Raw genomic sequence first — 19,780 nt, 5'->3', positions numbered from 1 at the left:
CCACTGCAACCCACAGTTTCCTCTACAGTCCTGGGCACACAGACTTACGTGCAACTGCCGAGTAACCATTTTGCGCATTTTTTTATTCAATAAAGTTTATTGAAGAAGAAAAAAAGCAAGTTCTGGCAAGTCCACGTCTTTCACGTTTTGGCCGCTAGCTGGCGCGCTACTACGATTCCCACCCTCTACCGAACACGCATGCGCGTTCCAAGCTCCAGGAGGAGGGGGAGGAGGCGGCGGCTGTGGGATTCCGTCTGGTTCCGTAGGTTGGACGAGAGCCGAGGGAGGACACCAGTACATCGGGCCGGGACAGCGGCGGGCTGTGGGCCGCATTGGAGATAATACACTGGAGCAGTGACTCCCATTGTACACTAGCAGGATGGTCATGGCGTATTTCCTGGATAATTTCTGGGTGAGCATTGGTGTGCGGCGCTTCCTGCCCGGTGTCCGGCCTCCTGTCCTCCCCTCCCTGCGGGCACACAGTGCTCGGACCCCGGGGATGTGTGTGTGACGGGGCCCTGGGGATAGGGATAATGGGGGCATGTGTGACAGGCTGGCCACGGGCTGCGGTTCTCTATAGGGCTGTGTGTACATGTATGTGACAGGCTGCGGTTCTCTAGGGCTGTGTGTACATGTATGTGACAGGCTGCGGTTCTCTAGGGCTGTGTGTACATGTATGTGACAGGCTGCGGTTCTCTATAGAGCTGTGTGTACATGTATGTGATGTATGGGGCTGTGTGTACATGTATGGGGCTGTGTGTACATGTATGGGGCTGTGTGTACATGTATGGGGCTGTGTGTACATGTATGGGGCTGTGTGTACATGTATGGGGCTGTGTGTACATGTATGGGGCTGTGTGTACATGTATGGGGCTGTGTGTACATGTATGGGGCTGTGTGTACATGTATGGGGCTGTGTGTACATGTATGGGGCTGTGTGTACATGTATGGGGCTGTGTGTACATGTATGTGATGTATGGGGCTGTGTGTACATGTATGGGGCTGTGTGTACATGTATGTGATGTATGGGGCTGTGTGTACATGTATGTGATGTATGGGGCTGTGTGTACATGTATGTGATGTATGGGGCTGTGTGTACATGTATGTGATGTATGGGCTGTGTGTACATGTATGGGGCTGTGTGTACATGTATGTGATGTATGGGGCTGTGTGTACATGTATGTGATGTATGGGGCTGTGTGTACATGTATGTGATGCATGGGGCTGTGTGTACATGTATGGGGCTGTGTGTACATGTATGTGATGTATGGGGCTGTGTGTACATGTATGTGATGTATGGGGCTGTGTGTACATGTATGTGATGTATGGGGCTGTGTGTACATGTATGGGGCTGTGTGTACATGTATGTGATGTATGGGGCTGTGTGTACATGTATGTGATGTATGGGGCTGTGTGTACATGTATGTGATGTATGGGGCTGTGTGTACATGTATGTGATGTATGGGGCTGTGTGTACATGTATGTGATGTATGGGGCTGTGTGTACATGTATGTGATGTATGGGCTGTGTGTACATGTATGTGATGTATGGGGCTGTGTGTACATGTATGTGATGTATGGGGCTGTGTGTACATGTATGGGGCTGTGTGTACATGTATGTGATGTATGGGGCTGTGTGTACATGTATGTGATGTATGGGGCTGTGTGTACATGTATGTGATGTATGGGGCTGTGTGTACATGTATGGGGCTGTGTGTACATGTATGTGATGTATGGGGCTGTGTGTACATGTATGTGATGTATGGGGCTGTGTGTACATGTATGTGATGTATGGGGCTGTGTGTACATGTATGTGATGTATGGGGCTGTGTGTACATGTATGTGATGTATGGGGCTGTGTGTACATGTATGTGATGTATGGGCTGTGTGTACATGTATGTGATGTATGGGGCTGTGTGTACATGTATGGGGCTGTGTGTACATGTATGGGGCTGTGTGTACATGTATGGGGCTGTGTGTACATGTATGTGACTCTCTGCTGTGTTTCTCTATGGGCCAATGTGTACAGTCACCTGTGTTTGTGGTTTTGCTATAACCACAGATGTGACAACCAGTTTTGCAGTGTTTCCCTAGCTGTTGTGTAACCATATCTCCCATCATTCCCTGGCAGTGAATGATGGGATTTGTAGTTTTGCGATGCAGCTAGGCTCCAGTTGTTTGCAGGTTGTTGTATTACTGTCCCTGTGGCGGTCCCTCAGAGCTGTGGCCCTATGCATGAAGCCCTTAGCTGCCCATAGACTGCTGATGCCTCAGTGTCAGTGAGCGGCTGGGTAAAGCTGCAGCAGATAAAAGATTGATGCTACTCTAGGTTGGTGCTGTGCACAGACGTCTCAGTGTGTGATTTGCTTACTGTAGAACTACATAGGGCCTGCCGGCTGTTGCAAAACTACAATCTCAATCATGCCTGGCTTTGGCTGTCCAAGCATGATGGGAATAGTAGTTTTGCAACAGCCGGCAGGCCGTAGGTTCCCCATCCTTAAAATAGAGTGCAAATTGAGGGTTTTTATATTTCTATTGTGCCATAACAAGTATATAAATAAGAACAGGGGATTAGCCCAACATGCAAAGTTATTTTCTTATCCACAGGACAGGAGATCACTAGCTGATCAGCCGATCTTTGAGACCCCCACTGAACCTGATAAAGGAGATCTGCAGTGACCATGTATGTCCATCATCCATTCATTCTCTATTGGTGGGCGGTCCTACTCTGCAATTCACAGCTTTCAGTTTAAATTAATACGGATAGCTGTCAATCAGTAAGTAGGACCGCCCACTTGACTGTTTAGAGATTTTCCTAGATTGGATTTCATTTTCCATGTGACAGCCTACAAACTACATGTAAACTGTAAAGTTTTCCATTGAATTTAGTGTGAGAAAAATGTCTTTTTTGTGGTAGGTTAGATGTGCTGTACGTTAGTGTGTAGCTTGTGCCAGAACAGAGTTGTGGTGATCTATGCTGTTTGGACCATGCGTTTGGATGGTGCTTCCTCAGAAGAGCGTTGTCAGCCCCTGTAGCATCCACCCTGTTCATGGTAATTTTAGATTCTGCATCTCATGACGTAGACTCTTTAAAGTCTCCTCCTAGTTGTGACTAACACCTGACATGTCATAGCGAGGTATATAGGAGAGGATGGGACTGTGGTGACTGTCACAGCTTGCTGAGCCTCTCTCGACTTCACTATAAAAAAGATAGGGCTGGCCATTAGGATATATTAGTCCAAATTCTCATTCTCAGGATGGTTGCTGTCCCTTGCCATTCATAAACTAATGGTATACCGTTAGCGTTCCAGTGTGTACCAGCATCATAAGGCTCGGTTCACACGGAGCAAAACAGGCTCATAATGACAGTCTATGGGAGGCCCGAGAGCCTCCTCTCTCCGCGCTGAAGAGTGGACAAGTCCATTCTTCATCACGGAGAGAAGCAGAGAGAGAAGGCGTGCAAGCCTCCCATAGACTGCCAATATGACAGGGAGGCTGGGGGGATTCCGCTTGTTTTGCTCCGTATGAATGGAGCCTAATGCAGTTTATAGATGTAAATGCTGCCTTGCTTACTGTATACTGCTATAAATGTTGCACTAACATTATTAGAGCATGCGCCTACATATTACTGTATAATGATAACCAGCAGACCCCACTGAGGAGAAGAAGCAAGGACTGAGTGGAGTCTTTTCCCTTACACATAGTGAATGTAAGGCTGAGTTCACACCTGATAATACCGAGCAGATTAGCACAGCAGAGAGAGTTGTTCCGGAAATGGACCCTATTAAATGTCATTGGGGTCTGTCAGGCATGGTTGGCATCTGGTGTGTAATGGATCTGAATAAGAATACTGTATATAGGGTAGTAAACTATCCTGTGGATGTGGAGATATCCTGTATATAATATATGCATTGAATGTTTGTCTTGCGGTTATCACATGACAAGTAGCAGCATTGACTAGGGACACACTGGATGGGCTTGTACCCGTATTAGCTATGCTGTGGTGATATCCACGTGTGGCCGTGCTTGTCATGTGTAATGAAGTTGCCTATGGAGCAGTATATTGTATATATGTGTTCTATGCATTTGAAGAACAGGAAACTTTGGTTGCTATACTGTCTGCAGTAGATTTCTCAATGTATGTGTTGTCTGGCTTTTAGGATAAAGCTGTGTGGTTATAGTGGACAAGACTACATGGTTTCATGCACTTGCACGGCTGTAAACATTACATGACTGCAAGCAGAGGAACCCACAACTGGGATAGGAATCACCCCATTATGGGAGCTGGCGGACTGACAGAATACAACCCCACCACCAATTGCACAACCCAAATCCATTGAGGGGTCAGCAGGTAGTTACTAACCTAACACAGACTTCAGTTTTATGGCTTTACACATGGGAAAATCCTTTTTATGGTGAGTGAAGTAATAGTCTACTATGTACCATGGCTTTCTGGTGTGTGATGTCACTATTGAACTATGTGCCCTGTTGAAGCCCCCCTGCTCTTATTTATTGACTTCTGCCATTGACTGGTGGGATAAGGTTACAGGATACACATACATCACATACCTCTCCCCACTTAGAGCCCCCTTAACAAAAGCATTTGTTTTACAAAAAGTGGAGGAATGTAGTATTGTTGTACCTACGTTCTCCGAACCCAGCACTTATGCAGTATGTATGGAGAATCCACAATAAAATCCTCTTTTAACCCATTTTATGTCCTTTGACAGCCGTGAGTATCAAGCTCTACTAAGTGGCTCTTGTGATATAATGGTCCCTGACCCCACTACTACTGCTCTATAGCTTCTGTTTCTGTAGAGATGAAAGCTGTATATATTGGCTGAATATATTGCACAGCTGGAAGATGAGCAGATGGTGCTCAGTAGTGATGTCCGCCAAGCCCACAGTCTCTGTATGTGAATGCCTGTATGTTGGCCACGTTGGTGTAATGTCATGCTGAAAAGCAAGTAAGCGTTGGTCATAGAAACATATTATCGATTGAAATGGCATCTGATGTATAAATAGATTTTAGGAAATCTCATCCACACGATGTGTAAAAGATCTGCACAGAATGGCTGCTGATGTCGACCGGTGGGGCCGAGTTTAGGCAGATTTGCAGCATTGCCATTTATGTTGTAGATTTTCTCCATTTACCTCCGAAGGGGGAAGTGACAATGTGCAGTAAATCCCCAATAAAATGTATTATTGCAGATTTTCAGCCCATTGATGTATTCTCCGCTACATAATCTGCAGGAAAATCCATGTGATTTGGTGCGGATGTAGTATTTCCTGTCTGTGCTGGTGTCCCCTATGTGCTATGAGCATAAAGCACACTTTTCTCAGTGCCAGTTCTGTTACATTGTGCCATGTGTCCTATAACACCTAAACCAGGCTTTGCTCTCTGTTCCCTATTGTAGGTAGCATCCCTGTGTATTAGTGTTTTGCTTCTTTAGAAGCCTTAGAACATTACTGGGGATTATTTGCTGATCCAAAATCTTTCCCAGAAGGAATAGTTACCCATCTGTAGATGGGTAATGAAAAACTTTTGACGTGTCACCCGACACATCAAACACAATGGGGTCCCAGGAGTATCTATAGTACAGTGTGCCACAAGTTAGGGGGATGCATGCTGTTCAGCCGCCAATTCAGACAGCAACCAGATGACATGCAGATAAGTAAGAAGTCCAACAGCATCCAGATGTAGTATGAATCCTTAGTTCAGTTTATTCATGAAGTCAGGTACGGGGTGAGACATTTCTACCATTAAAAGGTCTTTATTAAGCATACGTATGCTGGATTGGTTGGAGTCTGAATGTGCAGACCCTCACTGACCTCTGGTTAGTTGGGAGAGGGGCACAGTTGAGTGCTTCTCTCTCTGGCTCCCTCTGACCTCCACCTCACTGGACAAGAGACGCTCCGTTATAAATCTATGGAGATCACAATGAGAGAAATACTTAGTTGTGTGCTTTGCTATTTCTAGGTATTGATGCGAGCCAGGACACCCAGATGCTGACCAGTCAACACTTTTTTTTTCTTTTTTACTATGACAGGGTCACAGTCTCAGGGCCCTATTACACGGGACGATTATTGTGCGAAAAATCGTTAAATCGTTCGAATTTAAACGATAATTGTTCTGTGTAATTGCAGGCAACGATCGAAAAATCGTTCGTATGTCGTTGATCGTTGATTTAAATCAGAACCTAAAATTATCGTTAATCGTTCGCTGTAATTCCACATTCGTTCGCTCAAATTCTGCATTTTTTCACTAATCTTTCAGTGTAATAGCACATTTAACATTGTTTTGCTGGGATCAAAAGGAATAAACGATCATAGAAACGATCGCAATAAAGATCATAGTAACGATCGTAACTAACGAATATCATTCTGTGTAATATGGTGAACGATTTCAGGTTAACAATAAACAATCTTGTTTGCGATAGTTTATCGTTAGTCTTTTATCGTTAAAAATCGATCCGTGTAATAGGACCCTTATTCTAAAGCTGGGCATACACCTGTGTTCTCTATGGTGAGGAGTAAGCCGCAGGGAGAGAGCTCTGGCTGCGGCTTCTCTCCCAAAACAAAGGGGTTGGGCTGTGATTTTCCACCACATCGGACCCCTGTCTCCACCAACATCCTATGTCAGTGGATGGTTGGGAGAGCCCCTTTCACGGTATATTGACAGCAGACAAACGTAAGGTGCATAGCGACCTTTAGGCCTTTAATTGGGACAAACGTTGACTTGCAAGAATGTCCAGTGAGGAAGTTACCCTATATATATCCCTTTGCCCAGTGCAGCACCAATGCCTATACATTTTCTCACACATTTGGTGGTGTAAAACACACGTACGGGGGCAGATCTGTCCCTATGTTCCTATCCCATCATGATCCGTGCTGCAGCCGGTGGATGACGTAGGGTCTTGTCTTCATTGGGTGGAGGTCTAGATAGCCATAGGTTTGGGGCAAAGTAAAAGGCCTAGGGTGTGAAAGGAAGTTATTCATATGACTGTGCTCAAAAAGTTAACGTAACCCAGCCATGTGTTATTGAGGAAATCCTACAACAGCACAGCACAGTAAATAGCAGATGGTTAGTTGGTTTGATGATTCCCTTGTGTCCTGGATTTCCCAAGACAGTCCCTGATCTAGGAAAAATATTCTTGTAAAGCTTCCATTGGGAAAGGCAGTAGCTGAGACCTGTGCTGTCTGGTGTGACTGCACAAGGTATTGTACACATCACACAACTATTGGATCTACGTATCTACTAGGACCGATTTTCACAATGTTAAGTAAAACGTGTACATGGGTTGATTCTTAATGGACGACTAATATATGTGTGTAAACAGGGCTAGATTGTTGGGCCTACAAAATAGGTGAAACTGTATATTATAGGTCATGTGCGGGGGAAAATTATGTTCCTGTAGGCCCCTCCAATCTCTCTCCCCGTCGCTGGACAGAAACCAGTGACAAAACTCCATGGTTTCCTATAAGATCTTTTTTTTCTGGTTGCATCGGGTGTGACGCAGGTCATTGTGTTTCTCTATTTGGCTATGGAAGCCATTTTTTGTTTGTGTCTTTTCTTTGTTTAAGTATCAAATAGTTCACAGCATTATTTTGTAAATGGTTTATCCTAAATAATAGATAAGCGGGGGTCTGTAAACAGTGAGGGGGCTGCAGCACTTACACAAGCACCACTATAGGTAGCCACATAATATATATTACCCTGAGGATAGGCCATCAGCTTTATAAGGAATATACCTCCAAGAAGCATATCCCATAGAAGAAAGCTAGAGCAATTCCTAATGCACTGCTAACAATTATATCCCATGTGCTATGGCCCTGTCAGTGTGATCTGCGGGGAGGCTGCAGGGCAGGAGGGGGATTTATTGATTCCCACTATATATAGGACTTTGTAGAGGTATAGTCTCTGTGATGTAATCATTGTGTAGACGTCTGCTCCTCCAGTCCTCCTAATCCTTCCATCTCCTTCCTGAGTACATTAGCCATTCTTTAGCAAGGTGTGAAGTTGTCTTGTAGTACAATAGCTTGATGTTATTATGGCCTCAAGTTCGGCGCTCCTCCTGATTATATTAAGGAATGGCATTGTATGCGATTAGCTATTATATTCTCCAGGAGATGCATACAGCGGTGTGTGCTTTGTCTTTAGAGTATATCCACTACACTTGTGTCTCCTTCTGTTGGGTGCACTGTCATGGCTGCCTATGTGTATAAGCATCCATAGGCCTGTATCATATACAGCCTTCCCGTGGTGGTTCTGATGTGAAAGGGTTTATTGGACTCTGGGTTAGGGCCCTATTACACAGGACGATTATCGTGCAAAAAATCGTTATGTCGTTCGAATTTAAACGATAATCGTTCTGTGTAATTGCAGGCAACAATCGAAAAATAGTTCGTATGTCGTTGATTTAGATCTGAAACTAAAATTATCGTTAAACGTTCGCCGTAATTCCACATTCGTTTGCTCAAGTTTGGCATTTTTTCACTATTCGTTCAGTGTAATTGCACATTGTCCATTGTTTTGCTGAGATCAGAGGGATAAACGGACGAAGCGATTATCTTTCAACGATTTGCGATAACGATCGTTTTTGCAGCGATAATCTTCCCGTGTGAACACTCGTAACGATTGAGCGACGAGCAATAAATCGTTGTTCGTGATCTTTCATCATGTTCGCAAATCATCGTTGGTCGTTCATTTGTGTAGGCATGATCGTTTTGTTTGAATGTTCTTTAACGATTGTATCTAACGACCATCGTTCTGTGTAATATGGGAAACTGTTTCATTCAGGGTAACTATAATTAATCTCGTTTGCGATTGTTTATCGTTAATCGTTAAAAATCGTTCAGTGTAAAAGGACCCTTACTCTTTTGAGATAATTAGTGTGCAAATGGAGAGAGAACCCAACCCAAGTATACATAGGCTTCTTACCTGCAGCGCTGTGTGGGTGTAATGGATGTGAGAGCGCTTGCTCATTTACATATTTTTTTATATAGTAATGGCTTGTAATTGTTGTCTGTATGAAAGATATCATCATCCTTGGAATGACAAGTATTGTGCTTCTCTGCCACATCTTATGACTGTTAGTAGGTCATTTACACTGACTGGCCACTTTACTAGATGCCGGCCCTTTCACAGTCTTCCCGGTATGGGAATTGCAGGTATGACCTTAGACAGCAGCATATAACCAAAAGATCAGTGTCAGTGTGAGTCCATATTATAATTCAGTGACCTAACTAGGAGCGAGGCCTAGTCATCAGGATTACACTAACTGCAATTCTTGTGGGATTTTCCCAGGTTTAGAAAGTATATGGAGAATGGTGTGATTGAGGAAGAACATGGGGTGTAGAGAAGTTGGATGTCACTTTAGGGAGTCCTGGAAAACATGGATAAAGCCATTAGTTGTCCAACCCACCTATACCATAGATTCAAAAATATTCACCAGTGAATTCTGCCGTTCGCCCAAATTCATTGGGCAGACTGCGGAATTCGCTGCCGAATATAATTCTGGGGCGGGCGGGCAGGACTTAAAGCGGAGGACGTGTGGCGGCCTCTGCTTGAAGTCTCTGCACGTATTCCATTGTTTGCACATGCCATAAGCCAGAGGGTCAGAGCCTTTCATTTGTAATCTAGGAAGAAGGCATATGCAAATAGTTCTCACACCACTTAAAGAGAATGTACCACCAGGTACATCCTCTTTAACCTAAACACATTGATCGAACTGCGCCGGCACGGGCGCCGTTCTATGCACCGGAACCGGCCGGTGCTCAAGCACTGGAGGCTGGCAGGGCCACCCCCAGTGGGAGGGAATTCCTTCCTCTGTATGATGTGGCTCCATTCATTCTAATGGAGCCGCGTCATACAGGGGAGGGAATTCCCTCCCACTGGGGGCGGCCCTGTCGGCCTCCAGTGCTTGGGCACCGGACGGTTCCGGTGCATAGAACGGTGCAGTGCACAGGAACCGGGCCTCGGTCCGAAAAACGGACCGCGGCATCGGCTTCCCCGTGCCGGCGCCGTTCGATCAGTGGGTTCAGGTTAAAGAGGATGTACCTGGTGGTACATCCTCTTCAAGCAAATTGGTATCCCTTCATGTCAGAGACTTGGTATATATCCTCAGTCAATGTTCCAAGACTCCCAGATGGAGTGAATCATTGACTTGAATAGACACCACTTTGCCTAAATGGTGTGTGAGCTATTTGCATGCACTTTCTATCCCAGAATTCCCAGTGGAGCAGGAATGGCCTTGGTCGTCTCACGTTTTTATGGCGGACCCTCCTTAAGAACTAGTATCCCTTTGGACCCACTTTTAATCTAGAAAGCTTTTTTTTTTGTGCTGGGATTGTTTCCTGTTCTTGCTGGCTGTAAATTGAGAATGATTCTCACAGACGCTGGTGTGTCACAGGCTAAGGGTTGTTGCCCTTCAGGGTGTGCAGTAGGTCACCATGTGGCCTATATGTCCCTGTGGAGTTTCTCTATACTGTGTTCCCTCCCTATAAATAGTGCACTGCACACGGTGCGGACACTGGACACTACGGCTGTAGACTACAGATCAGCCTCTATGGTCTCATGTCTTCTTGGTTTACACATACTCAGTATTTTTCTTTGCATTCGGTTAATTCCTTTTGCAGTCTTAGGAGGATAAATAATGTTATTAAGCAGTAAGGTCCCCCGAGCCGCTCACCTAGTTATGTCTTGTTTCCTCCTGAGCGGCCAGCCTCCTGAGTCTTAGTCATAGACGAGCAACTTAAAGGAAAAGGTGCGCCATATATTATATACATATGACACATTTATTACCTGGTGACAGTATTGTGCACTTACGTGGTGTTTTCTGTAGGTCAGTCTCTCCTTAAAGGCACAGTGTTCTTATAAGGAACGTCAATGCATATAGGTGCTGCCACATATACTGTAAGCAGAATTTATGAGTTCGGCCACTAACAGGAAATCTGTGTCAGAATACATGTTAGCCTGGGCCTGGTCAGCTGAAACACATGTCATAAAATTATCTGACACGTCTGGTTTCATGGCCACTTTTAAGGTAGAAGTTACGTGCAGCATCCTGTAAAATCTGCAGACTTTGTCTTGCAGCATAATTCTGGTGTATACACAGGCTGTATATTAATGCACTACCGCTGTGGTTCACTCAGCATCTGGGCCCACTGCTTTTATATTACTTACTATTAGAAGGTTGCATTGCACTTTGCAGTGTCTCTGCTCTTTGAGCCCATTATAAGATCAGCTTCTCTTCACATCCCGGAATAGACTGAGGTGCGTTCAATGGATTAAATCTTATAATCTTGTTATCCATCTTCACTTGATAGTGAGAGAGAATGGACCTGGTTGTCAGGTCTGTGTTTTTTTTTTTTTTTTTGTCTGTTTAGGTTTCTTACTCTTGTCATTTTTGTGGTAAAAATATAGGTATATCCTTTTACTATTTTGCAGTGGATCTGGCTGTAGGTTGAATGTGAATTGGCCTCATTCAGTGAAGTCCATGTTCTGGCTTCCCAGCCCATTGTTTACATGCAGTCATTGACTTGTCACATATTCCAAATCTGCAATAGTAGAAATGCATGCCACCGTGGAACACGTTACATATGGTTTTCCTGCTTATCCTGCACTTACAGGGAACCAATCAGCACGATTGTTGCGTTTGGTATCAAAAGTGTTTACCAGAACTAGAAAAAAAAACAGCCACTTACTTGCAAAAACAGCACCACCCTTGCCCTAGATAGTGTATGGTATTACAATTCACGTCCACTCACTTTAAGGGTATAAACCCACACACCGTATACGCAGCAGATATGCAACAAATACGCAGCAGATTTGTTGGCACAGATTTGATGCTGTGTTCAGTTATTTAGATCTAATCTGCTGCGAGTTTGCTGCGTATCGCAGCAGTAAATACGCTGTATATACGGTGTGTGTGTTTATACCCTAATGGAACTGAACTGCAGGACCACACCCAAACTGAGGATGAGAATGGTATTAAAGGGAATCAATCAGCATGATTGTGCTATTATGTTTCCCAGCTGCACAGTATAGATCTACTGTGCAGCTCCCTGAGGCTACCAGCTGCGTCTGCAGCGCTAGCTTTACATCAAGCGAATTCCGGGATTCTGTAGTGTGCACATACCCTAACACCTTTAATACCACACTCCGCCTGGGGATAGGTGAGTTGCTATTTTTTGGAGAAAACACCTTTTTTTGTTTTAATTTGACCTGAATAACCCTTTTAATTTCTCTCAAAAGTAAAGGGTGCCTTCACTCATACCAACTCGCAGTAAAAAACTCGCTGTGAGTTTCTGCTACGAGCCGAGGTCCTGGAAGGCCCCTATCACTACATACAAGCAGGGGTCTGAAACACCGCTGCGTGTATGTAATGCAGCCGCCCCCTTAACCCCTTCGGCTGCCGCACCGCTGTCTCCATACATTACCTGGCTCTGGCTGCACGGGGTCCTGCTCTGCCGCCCAGCCAATCTGTGGCTGCGGCTGGGCAACACACTGATTGGCTGGGCGGCAGAGCAATACTCCGGGACCCCGTGCAGCCAGAGCCAGGTAATGTATGGAGACAGCGGTGCGGGAGCCGAAGGGGTTAAAGGGGTGCTCCAGCATGGGGGCACTTTTTTGGGGGGACCGGGGAGGAGGTGGCTGAAATAAGACATCCACTTCCCTCTCCGGTTCCAGTGGCGCGTCACGGCGCTCCGGTGCCCGGTTCCCGGCCGCTTCCTGGTGTCTGATGCCGCCCGAGACGCTACGTCTCAGGGCCGCTCAGCCACTCAGTGAAGGAGGCAGGATCCTAACAAACTTCAAACGGATCCTGCTTCCTTCACTGAGTGGCTTAGCGGCCCTGAGACGTAGCGTCTCGGGCGGCGTCAGACACCAGGAAGCGGCTGGGAACCGGGCACCGGAGCGCCGTGATGCGGGACACGCCGCTGGAACTGGGGAGGTAAGTGGACGTCTTTTATTTCAGCCACCTCTCCCCGGTCCCCCCTAAAAAAGTGCCACCACGCTGGAGCACCCCTTTAAGGGGGCGGCTGCATTACATACACGCAGCGTGAAGGCACCCTTAAGGTGTTTGGAGGACATTACTTATATTTGCTTAGAAGCAGGAGATGAAAGAGCGAATAGAAAAAGGTTATACTTTTGCTCTACCTGCTCCTGGTCCATTGCCACCACTCTACAGCAATGCTTGATAAAGACCAACTGTTTGTTAAAACATTGCTTTTCTCCTGGATATGCTATAAGGGTACAAACACACACACACCGTATACGCAGCAGATACGCAGCAGATACGCAGCAGATTTGGTGGTGCAGATTTGATGCTGTGTTCAGTTATTTAGATCTAATCTGCTGCGTATCGCAGCAGTAAATACGCTGCGTATATGGTGTGTGTGTTTGTACCCTAAAGCTCATTTAAACATATCTCTCTACTGGATGCTTTTGCATTTTTCCTATTTTGACGTCTACGACTCGTCAAAAGTTTTTCCAAACAGTGACTCTTAGGCTTTATTTAAGGCCCTATTCCACCGGCCGACTGCCTGCAGCCGCTATTCCACGTGGCAGTAGCGAGCGGGTGAGTCCGGGCGGGGAGGTGCTTAGAGGATAGTGGCGGTCTGCTGCCGCTGCTCCTATTCCACGGAGCGACGGCAGCAGTACGAGTCGTTTGTCTTTCAACATGTTTGAAAGACAAACAACGTTACCTTCTATTCCACGGGACGATTATCGGCCGATAATTGTTCCGTGGTATAGGGCCTTAAAAGTAACAAATCAATAGAACGCTTATCTTTTCCATTAGTTGCAGATATTTATGCAAGTTGGTTCTGTTAATATAAATAGGATTTATACATATGGATTTCTGCAAGTCTGATTTCAAGGAATGAATGAAACAGTCTCTGACCTGTGTGTATACTTTTAGGAAGTCACGGACTGGAGAGAGAGGAACGGCTGCACATCCCATCTATGGCTGACACTAATGCTGCTAGGCCTATATTAAAAATCAACACCAGAGTGTCTGTATATGATGTGATCAAGCCATAATAGCCCCGTGTACCAACGTGCAGGTCCTCTGGTTCACACAGGTCCCTACGCTAACTCCACACCATGTCGGTCAGTGACCGCCACCCCTGCAAAGCGTGCACGTGCAGGGAAGGGGGGCCACGGAACGGCCTTACAACCCCCATGTCACAGGACCTCCCTATGGCCTCTCTTCCCTATTTGTGCCTTGCGGGGATGGCGGTTGCTGACTGACACGGTGGTGAGTTAGTGTAGGGACCCATGTGAGCCAGGAGACCTGCGCGCTGGTACATGGGGCAATATGGTTTGATCAAATGATATACCAACATCCTGAAGTTGGTTTTTAAATGTAGCTGAGAAGCATTAGTATCAGCCATAGGTGTGAGGTGCAGTGTTATTTTCTCTCCTTGTCCGTATTTTACATTTCTCCCTTTTCTTAGTGTTGGCACTCCTTTTGGTAAGACCCACATGACCGCAATTAGCAGGAGACACCTGTGCACACATGACTTGTACCTCCTATCCTTCCCATTCTACTTTCTGGAGTGTGGTGAGTGTTTTAGACCTTGTTCACACTTGTGTTGTTTGGTGACAGCCTTTTCCGTTGGCGGTGCCTCCTGGGATTTACGGGGGCCTCTGGATATCGATCCTGTGACAGTGGGGTTGCAGGGCTGTTCTATGGCCTCTCTTCCCTGTTTGTGCATGCCTTGCGGGGATGGCGGTCGCTGACTGACACGGTGGTGAGTTAGTGTAGGGACCCATGTGAGCCAGGAGACCTGCCCGCTGGTACATGGGGCAATATGGTTTGATCAAATTATATGCCAACATCCTGGAGTTGGTTTTTAAATGTAGATGAGAAGCATTAGTATCAGCCATAGGTGTGAGGTGCAGCGCTATTTTCTCTCCTTGTCCGTACTTTTAGGAAGTTTCTCTTATTCTGATCATGTGTAAATGACATAGACGCTGGTGTGTCTCTCATAAGGCGTCATGTATGTGGCTGTATCACTGCTGTGTACATCATAAGCTATCCAGAACACTAAAGACCCCATATGTATCGTCCGGACCAACAATCCATGTGGTGTGTGTGGGCGCCCCCTTACTCCCTCCTGACATATGATGTTGGGGAGAGAAGGTTCACACTTGTTTGATTCCTGCTGCTTGATCCTTTTGTTGCTAGAAACATAAGCTGCCACTGGAGGAGTCCATCTGTGACTTAGAATATGAATGATCAGCTGAGCCGAGCGTTCATGTCTGTGAGCAGAACAGGGAAGGAAGCTGTCCCCCATGTTGTATCTTTCTATGCCTTATATTTTGAGGAATTCTTTTTCCCCTTACAGTTGAGTTTGACATGAATCAGACAGAACAATGTGGCTCCATGGGTTGCTGTCAGTCTCTCTCACAATAACCACAGTTCCTTATTTCTACATCCTTTATGTGTACATGGAATAACCAGTATTTGCGGTTATGCTGCAGATGTGATGTCTGAGACATGGCGCAATCATTGCTTTCCGTTTTCTGTGCAGCAATGGATTGTGTATTTGTCGTATAGACTCTGTGTAGTAGTTATAGTAACTAAGGCTATGTTCACACCTGCATCAGAGTTTACATTGCAGATTCTGTAACATTTCATGGGGAAAACATGCAAAGGTAATGTGTTACCCTTAGGGGGCCTTATTCACATGTTCCATGATTGCGGTCCATGCATGGAAAATGTGCTACGAATCGGAGTGTGGAACTCCCGGCATCATAATGTATTCCAGTACAGAAGTGCAAAGATTTAAACAGCTGAGCCGGAGGGCCTGAGCCCTGGATTGCGTCTGTCCTGGTTTTTATATTATAGTTGCTATGGCAGCTTGTGTAAGAATTGGTGTCATAAGCTATTTAGAGCCTCTTTTGGCAAGTTTAGGTGTAAATTCCTTTTGACGTCAATAAGGAGTCATGTGCCTGGAAAACAAGCCTATATGTGACATTGTGGATGCATGGAGGGTGGAATGGAGCAATTGCTGCAGCTTTGATGTAAAATGACTCTATTACAGAGGGACAGAGCTAAAGTGCCGTTGGAGCAGAATTTACTATTTTCATGAAATGTTCTATAACCAGCTGACAATGGCGTAGTATAATACAGGGGCTATACCTTACCAGTCCCCTGCTGATGCCATCCAGGTTGCTCGCTCCTCTGTTTCCCTGTCTTCATTGATGATGTGTCTTGTGTACCTCAGTGGTGTCCAGTGTCGTGGCATCGGTAAAGCTGCAGCTCAGAGTCCAGAATTATATCGGGGAACCACTCCAGCTCTTTCATAAATGACCGGGCAGACATCAGGGGAGTTATTTATCACACTGGTGTAAAGTATATATGGCTCAGCAGCTTCTTCCTAGTATCCTACATGATCCTGTGGCAACTTCTGAGTGAATAAGGCAAAGATATAAAGCAGATTTTCTTCTTTGTGTGCAGCTAGTCTCCTGACACCATGTCCTGAAGAACTCAGAACTAGACTACATGGACCAGGTGGTCTTTTTCTGCTGAAAATCCTCTAGGTATCTAACTCGGGGTATGTGCACACTATGAAACCCGGGTGGATCACCTGGCGCGGATTCCGCAGCTCGCCTCTGCTTGTGGCCACACACATCTCCGCCTATGCCATAGGCTCCATTCTATGCACAAGCAGATTCCGCTGTCCGCCCGAAGAATGAACGTGTTCATTTTTCTGGCGCACAGTGGAATCTGCCTGACCATGGAGTCTATGGCACAGGCAGAGATGTGCACAGTTGCGAGCTGCGGAATCCGTGGCGGGTGATCCACCCCGGCTTCATAGTGTGCACAGTCTGCTGCAGTCAAAGCACACGTATACACACACACACACACACAGCCTGCTGCAGTCAAAGCACACATACACACACAGCTTGCTGCAGCCATAGCACACGTACACACACACAGCATGCTGCAGCCATAGCACATGTACACACACACACAGCATGCTGCAGCCATAGCACATGTACACAGCCTGCTGTAGCCATAGCACCCGTACACACAGACAAGCTGCTGCAGCCATAGCACATGTACACACACACACACACAGCATGCTGCAGCCATAGCACATGTACACAGCCTTCTGTAGCCATAGCACACGTACACACACACAGCCTGCTGCAGCCATAGCCCACGTACACACAGACAACCTGCTGCAGCCATAGCATACCTACACACACACACACACACACACACACACACACACACAGCATGCTGCAGCCATTGCACACGTATACAACACAGCCTGCTGCAGCCATAGCACATGTAAACACACACAGCCTGCTGCAACCATAGTACACGTACACACACAACCTGCTGCTGCCATAGCACACGTACACACAGCATGCTGCAGCCATCGCACGTTTACAACACAGCCTGCTGCAGCCATAGCACATGTACGTACGTACACACACACACACACACACACACACACACAGCCTGCTGCAGCCATAGCAAGCACACACACACACACACACACAGCCTGATTCAGTCAAAGCACACGTACACACACACACAGCCTGCTGCAGTCAAAGCACACGTATACACACACAGCCTGCTACAGTTAAAGCACACATACACACAGCTTGCTGCAGCCATAGCACACATACACGCACATATACACACACACACAGCCTGCTGCAGCCATAGCATACACAGACACACATGCGCACACACACAGCATGCTGCAGCCATAGCACATGTACACAGCCTTCTGTAGCCATAGCACACGTACACACACACACATCCTGCTGCAGCCATAGCACAAGTACACACACACACACACACACACATGCTGCAGCCATACCACACGTACACACACACACAGCCTACTGCAGCCATAGCCCATGTACACACAGACAACCTGCTGCAGCCATAGCACACGTACACACACAGCATACTGCAGCCATAGCACACGTATACAACACAGCCTGCTGCAGCCATAGCACATGTACACGCACACAGCCTGCTGCAACCATAGTACACGTACACACACAACCTGCTGCTGCCATAGCACACATACACACAGCATGCTGCAGCCATCGCACTTATACAACACAGCATGCTGCAGCCATCGCACGTATACAACACAACCTGCTGCAGCCATAGCACACGCACACACACAGCATACTGCAGCCATAGCACACGTATACAACACAGCCTGCTGCAGCCATAGCACATGTACACACACACAGCCTGCTGCAACCATAGTACACGTAAACACACAGCCTGCTGCAACCATAGTACACGTACACACACAGCCTACTGCAGCCATAGCACATGTACACACACACACAGCCTGCTGCAACCATAGTACACGTACACACACAGCCTACTGCAGCCATAGCACACTTACACACACAACCTGTTGCAGCCATAGCACACGTACACACACACACAGCATGCTGCAGCCATAGCACACGTATACAACACAGCCTGCTGCAGCCATAGCACATGTGTACACACACACACACAGCCTACTGCAGCCATAGCAAGCACACACACACACATATACACAGCCTGCTGCAGCCATAGCACACGTACACACACACACACACACACACACACACACCGCCTGCTTCAGTCAAAGCACACGTACACACACACACACACACACACACACAGAGCCTTTCTGGTTTTAATAAATTTTGTTTTTAGATTCATAGAACATAAACTATATTATTGAGGAACATTTATAAAATTCATATGAAAACTCAGCCATAACATTTTGAAAGATTTTTATTTTTTTGAGCTGGAGTCAGTACATTTTTTCCAACTCCAACCAAAACTAGTTCTGACTCCACAGCCCTGGTTAAACACAAACTGGCGGAGAACCAGAGAAGCCTTGGCTGGGGATCGGTATGTAATATGTATTACCCTATTTGTTGCTTTATACTGTTGTCAGATGTTTGAGAGAGGTTTCAACATCCTGACTTTTTTTAATCCCTTTGTGGTATCCTATGTACATAACGGGGTTCTTTTTGTTATGATAAATGTTTTGTATTTGAAGCGTATGCTGCTACACACTGCCTTCAGCTTGGTCACCCTATGGCAGTGCCACCTTTGATGCCTGCAGATTTAAGTATTGCCAGCTGCATTGCATCTCCATTGTATATGGAGTCTGTATTTCTTTTTTTTTGGTTTATGCGGTGGTAAAGCATCCAGCATAAGAGGGAAATGGCTCCGTTTGACAAACAGGGGCCAGAGGAGTCTCTGTTTGCAGCACTAGTATATACATCCACATCCCAAGATAACGCAAGACATATATACAGTTTTTTTTGTTGTTGTTTTTTTTCAATCATGAGAGCCCCTGCTTGCAAACGGGTCACAGACCACATCATATGCACAGGCCAGCTCATCCAAACAAAAGTATAAATCACAAAAGGCTAAAATGTAACTTTTATAATGCTACAATGATAAACTATAAGTAGAGAAGAAATGTACTGCAGCCCTCCCCTCTGCTCTCTGTCACTGCCTTTTGTGGTGTACAGGGTGGGCATACTGAAGCCGTGGATTGGCTGTACCAGTCTTGTGGGTATCGGGGCATATCACCGCATACACAGACTGGTGAGTGACTAGATTTGTGTGGTCATGCTGCTTTTGTTACTCTATGCCGTTTCCACTCTTTAGTCAAGTTTTTTTTTAACAACTTCTTAACATTGCATTAGTCATTTTTAATGCAGTCCAGGTAAATTAAGCCATACATTTTCAATACAATTTGTCCTGACCTTCCCATAC

At 46.0% G+C, this 19,780-nt stretch overlaps 1 protein-coding gene across 1 annotated transcript in view; it reads left to right on the top strand.

The window, feature by feature from the left end:
• The first annotated feature begins 210 nt into the window (after positions 1–210).
• FCHO2 (FCH and mu domain containing endocytic adaptor 2) overlaps positions 211–19,780 on the top strand; it is an 81,604-nt gene continuing 62,034 nt past the window's right edge. Inside the window, exon 1 of the mRNA XM_069962819.1 lies at positions 211–412. Coding sequence (XP_069818920.1) covers positions 380–412 — 33 coding nt within the window. The 5' untranslated portion in view covers positions 211–379. The remainder of the gene's footprint in view (positions 413–19,780) is intronic.

The sequence above is a fragment of the Dendropsophus ebraccatus genome, chromosome 3 (genome assembly GCF_027789765.1).
Source record: "Dendropsophus ebraccatus isolate aDenEbr1 chromosome 3, aDenEbr1.pat, whole genome shotgun sequence".
NCBI classification, from domain to species: domain Eukaryota; kingdom Metazoa; phylum Chordata; class Amphibia; order Anura; family Hylidae; genus Dendropsophus; species Dendropsophus ebraccatus.
This window is presented reverse-complemented; position numbering and strand designations above follow the sequence as displayed.